This window comes from Carcharodon carcharias, chromosome 13, assembly GCF_017639515.1.
Source record: "Carcharodon carcharias isolate sCarCar2 chromosome 13, sCarCar2.pri, whole genome shotgun sequence".
Taxonomy (NCBI): domain Eukaryota; kingdom Metazoa; phylum Chordata; class Chondrichthyes; order Lamniformes; family Lamnidae; genus Carcharodon; species Carcharodon carcharias.
The window spans coordinates 82,944,016-82,950,975 of record NC_054479.1 but is presented as its reverse complement, the minus strand read 5'-3'; the positions used below and the strand labels follow the sequence as shown (position 1 = coordinate 82,950,975).

General features: G+C 42.0%; 1 protein-coding gene across 1 annotated transcript in view; it reads right to left on the bottom strand.

Annotated features, from left to right (window-relative positions):
• Positions 1–2,567: 2,567 nt before the first annotated feature.
• Positions 2,568–6,960, bottom strand: part of hal (histidine ammonia-lyase) — a 54,819-nt gene continuing 50,426 nt past the window's right edge. The window contains exons 18-20 of the mRNA XM_041203245.1: positions 4,840–4,948; positions 4,666–4,735; positions 2,568–2,699 (exon numbers count right to left, since the gene is read on the bottom strand). Coding sequence (XP_041059179.1) covers positions 2,568–2,699; positions 4,666–4,735; positions 4,840–4,948 — 311 coding nt within the window. The remainder of the gene's footprint in view (positions 2,700–4,665; positions 4,736–4,839; positions 4,949–6,960) is intronic.

Genomic DNA, 6,960 nt, shown 5'->3' with positions numbered 1-6,960 from the left:
GGTATTGGGAGCAGCCACTGTGTAGTCTCCTTGTAGAGAGAAAGACCCAGCTTTGCACTGAGGACACTCTTCAATGTGTCATATGATGTTATCACCCTGCTTAACGGATAGATTAAGAATAGATCTAGCAGCTCAAACCAGGGTCTCCATGAGGTGCAGTGGACCATCAGCAACAGCAGAATTGTATTGAATTATAATCTGTAACCTCATGGCCCAGCATCTCCCAATATGGTTTAATGAGGAGTATAGGACAGCATGGCAGGAGCAGCAGCAGGCATATCTGAAAATAAGTGGCCAATCTGCTGAAGCTACAGCACAGGACTACACACATGTTAAAAAGCTAAAGAACAGTTTGCTACAGACAGAGCTAAGTGATCCCACAGCAATGGGTCAGATCTAACCTCTGTAGTCCTATCACATCCAGCCATGAATGGTGATGGACAATTAAATATCTAACCAGAGGAGGAGGCTCCACAAATATCCACATCCTCATTGATGACAGAGTCCAACATGTGATTGCTAAACTCAAGGCCGAAGTGTTTGCAAATTGGCCAGAAATGCTGAGTAGATGACCATCTTGGCCTCTTCTTGAGGTCTCAGCCATCAGATAATTCAATTCCACATGATAACAAGAAATGGCTGAGCACACTGGACACATAAAACATCAAAAGCTATGGGCCCTGACAACATTCCTACAATATTGCTAAGGACTTGTGCTCCAGAACTTAGCTGTGCCCCCAAGCTATTATAATACAGGATCTAGCCCACAGTGTAGAAAATTGCCCAGCTATATCCTGTCCACAAAAAGTGACACAAGTCCAACTCAGCCAATTACCAGCCCATCAGTCTACTCTCAATCATCAGCAAAGTGAATCAAGGTGTTGTTGGCAGTGCTATCAATAACTCACCAATAACCTGCTGGCTGATGCTCAGTTTTCATTCCACCAGGAGCACCTGGCTCCAGATCTCCCTACAGCCTCCATCCAGTCAACTCTCATCTGAGATTTTCTATTGATTCTGCCTCCACCAAGTGTTCAGGAGGTGAACCCCAGGTCATAATAACTTACCACAGCAAAAATTCCTGGCTTCTTTGCAAATTACCTTGAATTTGTGTCCTCTGGTTATTGACCCTCCTGCCAATGGAAACAGATGCCCCCACAACTCCCACCCCCATGTGCCTCATCAAAATCCCTCATGATTTTGAACACCTCTATTAAATCTCTCCTCTGCTCTCAGAAGAACAATCCCAGATTCTCTAGTCTCTCTACGTAACAGAAGTCCCTCATCCCTACAAACAAGGCTTCTTCATATGTGGCATTTGTTCATCAGATTAATCCCTGGGATGGCAAGATTGTCCCATGAGGTGAGATTGAGGAAACTGGGCTCATGTTCTCTACAGTTTAGAAGAATAAGACGTGGTCTCTTGAAACTTACAAAATTCTTACAGGGTTCTACGGGGTAGATGCAGGAAGGGTGTTTCCCCTGGCTGTGGTGCCGAGGGGTTGGGGGTCCAGAGCCAGGGGAGACAGTATCAGAATAAGGGGCAGGCCATTTAGGACTGAGATGAGGAGGAATTTCTTCACTCAGAGGGTGGTGAATCTTGGGCTATCTTTACCCACGAGGGCTATGGAAGCTCAGTCATTGAGCATGTTCAAGGTTGAGATGGATAGATTTCTAGATACTAATGACATCAAGGGATTTAGGATAGTGCGGGAAACTGGTGTTGAGGGAGACAATCAGCCACGATCTAGCTGATTGGCAGAAAAGGCTTGAGGGGCCAAATGGCCTACTCCTGCTCATATTTCCTATGTTGTGACAGACTATTTTTCGAGAATTGGCTTGTTCAGCCATCAAAAGAAGTGCAGCAGATTACCTAATCTGACCTCACCAAAGTTCTGAGGCTGCATTCCCATCATCTCTCACAGATGGAAGGATGTCAATCATCAAAAGCAATCATCCCTGGCCCCAGTCCGGTGAAACCAATCATCCCTGGCCTCATTCCAGTGAAACCAATCATCCCTGGCCCCATTCTGGTGAAAGAAACATTATAGTAAAGAAACCAAATGGGTGTAGAACAACAAGACTGAGGAATTTGAAGGAAATTTAAGAAGAGGCAGAGCAGGAGTAACATTTCAATTTTTTATTATTAGTAGTGTTGAATTTTATTATAGGCCCTTTTAGTGTAGGAAGAAAGTGGCAGCTGGTGTCATTACTAGTGGGACACAGATACGTAAGTGTCCCTGCAAACAGAGTGAAATCTTTAAAAAACTGGCGAGCCAGCAAGCACTGATTTTCCTGGAGCCATCCGTATTCTAAGAATTCAGGAATACTGTGGCAGACTGCTTTCAATCTTAGTAACTTACATACCACATTACATAAAGAAACACAATTTTGACAATTTAAAGATAATTAAACTAAAATGTATTTCAGTTAACTTGCAAACATTACTTTTAAAGATTGAACTGCACACTTATGTCAGAATATTATACATTACAGAAGGGTTTACATATATTTCCATTCTGGTTGCAGTTTTATACTTGATTCAGTGAAGTGGATGGTGGATTATATTATTCTATTCGAGCTCTCTTGCAGGGAGACACTGGTGGCTCCAGGGTAAAGGAGGTTGGTGAAATGGGCCTCGCCTCAGGCAGGTTTGCCAATCTGTATTTCTCAATGTAAGGATGTGCCACTTCCCAAACCTATGGGGATAAGGAATCCAATCAGTAACAGAAGCAATTTAATAGCATCTGAGCAACAAGATCTCCAAGTTGGATGGACATTTCTTTTGGGTAAAAACTTTTCCTTGGGTCACAGGAACAGGAGCAAGTCATGCAACCTGTCTGTTCCACTGATCAATTGGATCGTAGTTGATCTGTATCTCAACTCTGTTTATCCACATCCCTTAACACCACTTTCAAGGCCATCATCTCCTTCCAAAGTTATCTGAATTTGGGAACCATTCCTTGAGATGGGAAAATTGCACATGTCGCTCCGCTATTTAAGAAAGGTGAGAGAGGGAAATCAGGACATTATAGAGCAGTTAGGCTAAAATCAATGGTCAGGGAATTATCAGATTCTATAATTAAGGGTAGAATGATTGATGACCTTGAAATTTTCAGTTATCAGAGAGAGGCAGCATGGATTTATTACAGGCAGGTCATACCTGACGAATCTGATTGAATTTTTTGAAGGGGTGACCAATGGACAGAAGAATATCTATGGATGTTATTTACATGGACTTCCAGAAAGCATTTGATAAAGTCCCTCTTAAGAGACTGTTAGCTAAAGCTGAAGCTCATGGAATTGAAGGCAAATTATTGACTGATCAGGAAATTGGCTGGGTGGCAGGAGGCAGAGAGTAAGAAGAATGGACAGGTACTCTCATTGACATGATGTGACCAGTGATGTCCTGCAAGGATTTGTGTTGTGGCCTCAAGTATTCCTTAGTATTTATTAATAACTTAAATGATGGGATAGAAAGTCACATGTCCCAATTTGCCGATGACACACAGATGGGCAGAATTGTTAGCAGTGTAGATGGCAGTGTAAAATTACAAAGCGATATTGGTCAGTTAAACGAATGGGCAAAACTGTTGCGAATGGATTTCAACGTAGACAAATGTGAAGTCATCCACTTTGGTTCTAAAAAGGATAGAACAGGGTACTCTTGAAATGGTGAAAAGCTAGAAACAGCAGAGGTCTAAAGAGACTTGGGGGCTCCAGGTAAAGATCATTAAAATGTCAAGAACAGGTACAGAAAATAATGGCCTTTATATCTAGAGGACTAGTATACAAGAGGATCGAAGTCATACTACAGACATACAAAGCCCTGGTTAGGCACACCTGGAGTTACTGTGAGCAACTCTAGGCACCACATCTTAGTAAGGATATACTGACCTTAGAGGGAGTGCTGCGTAGATATACCACAATGATACCTGGACTCCAAGGGTTAAATTACGAGAAAAGATTGCACAAATTAGGGTTGTATTCCCTGGAAGTTAGAAGGTTAAGGAGGATTTCATCAAAGTTTTCAAGATATTATGGGAATAGATAGGGTAGATTGGGAAAAATTATTTCTGCTGATTGAGGTGTACACACAAAGGGTGATAGAAATTTGGAATCTCTTCCACAATTGGATAGAAGCTAAATCAATTGTTAATTTTGCAAGTGAGATTGACAGAATTTTGTTAAACAAAGGTGTTAAGGGGTATGGGGCAAAGGTGGGTATGTGGGCTTACATCACAGACCAGCCACGATCTCACAACTGGCTTGAGGAACAAAATGGCCCTTTCTGGTCTGAGAACTTAAGTGCCCAGGACTAAATACAGCAGTCCAGCTTCATATAACTGTAGCACAACTTTCACCCATAACTTCTGAAGGACCTATGTGGAGTGGACATTCGACTACCGGATAGTGTGCACATTTAACATTGGGTGTAGCACCACTTAAAATGGTAAAATTTGTTCACAAAATACTTCATTTGTTTTTATTAAATTAGTCAAATGAAAATGCCTTAAAATGAAGTTATTTTGTACCCAATGCCTGCATATAAATGATCAAAAAAGAATGAGTTCCTGGAGTTTCATTTTGAACATGTTTTCTCAGATCAGTTGTTGAAGGTTAAGTAGTTTTATCTAACGTAAACACTGCAATGTGCCAACTTGCCTTTTGTTCCACCAATAACTGATGGACAACTTCAATATCTGGTGCCATGAAACGGTCTTTAATCCAAGGTCTAGAATGCAGACAATTAAAAAAAAATTAACCATCTTGACTGGAAACATTCCAGACAGTCACAGTTAAAATGTGACCCAAAGCAGATTATTAGTTGAATCATACCTCACAACTGTGCGGACCAGATCGTAAACCTTTTCCAGGGGAGTTGTTGTTTTCAGGGGACGCAAAAACTCAATACCCTGACAGGCTGCAAGAAGTTCTATGGCAAGCACTGAGTGAAACAAAAGCACTTGATTTCAATCACCCAAGATGACCAACTTTAGAAACATATGAAGGATCAGAATCAAAGTTTTTAATGGGCTTCAATTAGAAACAGTAAATAGTGAAGTAAAGAAACTCCGCAAATATCCCCATCCCCAATGATGGGGGAGCCCAGCACATCAGTGCAAAAGATAAATCTTCACCCAGAAGTGCCAGGTGGATGATCCATCTCGGCCTCCTCCTGAGGTCCCCAGCATCACAGATGCCAGTCTTCAGCCAACTCGATTCATTCCACGTGATATCGAGAAATGGCTGAAGGCACTGGATACTGCAAAGGTTATGTGCCCTGATAACATTCTGGCGATAGTACTGAAGACTTCACAACAAGCTACGCTCCACTACAGTATCTCCCCGGCAATGTGGAAAACTGCCCAGGTGTGTTCTGTACACAATAAGGAGGACAAATCCAACCCAGCATATTACCACGCCACCAGCCTACTCCTGAACATCAGCAAAGTGATGGAAGGTGTTGTCCACAGTGCTATCAAGCGGCGCTTACACAGCACTGATGCTCAGGTTAAGTTCTGCCAGGGCCGCTCAGCCTCAGATCTTGCTCCAACTTTAGTCCAAACATGAACAAAAGAGTTTGCCTTGCAAGTGACACCCGGATCCCATGACTGAATTTAAAAAAAAACATTTGAATCCTTCACCTTTAGTTGTGATTAATTTATATTTTCAAGAGAGGAAAAATCAGGCTGGGAACATTCAGGCATTTTTTAACACTTTCAAACACTTCAGAGAAGGTACAGCACTTTCTAGGTAGAGCACAGCATCTTTACACCGTCCCAACAAACTCCCAGAACATGTTCACCACAGGTTAGATACAGCACAGGGTTAGATACAGAGTAAAGCTCCCTCTACATGACCCCATCAAGCACTCCCAGGGCAGGTACAGCACAGGGTTAGGTACAGAGTAAAGCTCCTTCTACACTGTTCCCATCAAATGCTCCCAGTAAAGGTGTAGCACAGGGTTAGATATAGATTAGAGATTCCTCTACACTGTACCCATCAAAAACTCCCAGTAAAGGTACATCACAGGGTTAGATACAGAGTAAATCTCCCTCTACACTGTACCCATCAAGCACTCCCAGGGCAGATACGACACAGGGTTAGATACAGAGTAAAACTCCCTCTCACTATCCCCATCAAACACTCCCAGGACAGGTACAGCACGGGGTTAGATACAGAACAAAACTCCTTTTACACTGTCCCCATCAAATACTCCCAGGGCAGGTACAGCATGAGGTTAGATACAGAGTAAAACCCCCTCTACAATGTCCCAAAATTTAGAGTAATTCCACATTCTGAGTTCATGTGGACCAATCTTGCCCAGATACACCTGAAGTAGGGTCAATGCAGGATTATTCTGAAGATCAAAGCAATTAATGCAGATTAAAGAGATTTGCATCCCGTTGAATTTAAAAACATTTAGAAACAGTAAACAGCCACTATACCCAACAGGTTTGAGCCTTCTAACTAATCTCAACTCCATCTCTTCATAGTACTTGAGCTACTTTTCTAGGAACAGATCTGGTAACTATTAACTTTATCCATTTTATTCACCCATTACAGCTTCCCTGATCATATGGTTTGCCATTTTCCTCTAACATTCCTAATTTTTAAATTTGTTTCTGTCTGGTGATTTAACTCTTCCTAGTAATGTACGATTTTCCTGGGTCAGTTTTCTGAAGCCCCTTCCTAATTGTCAATACTTCTGTTAGGTCAGCACACAGTCTCCCCTTTTACTAAAGAGAACAAGCTGAACTTCCTTAGTTGTTATTTTCAGGTTTAGATTCCAGATACCCAAATCCATCTTAATCGCTGTACAATACCAAAGTTAAGAATATAATTTTTAAAAATTAATTTATGGGATGTGGACTACGCTGGCCGAGCCAGCATTTATTGCCGATCCCAAGTTGCCCTTGAGAAGGTGGTGGTGAGCTGCCTTCTTGAACTGCTGCA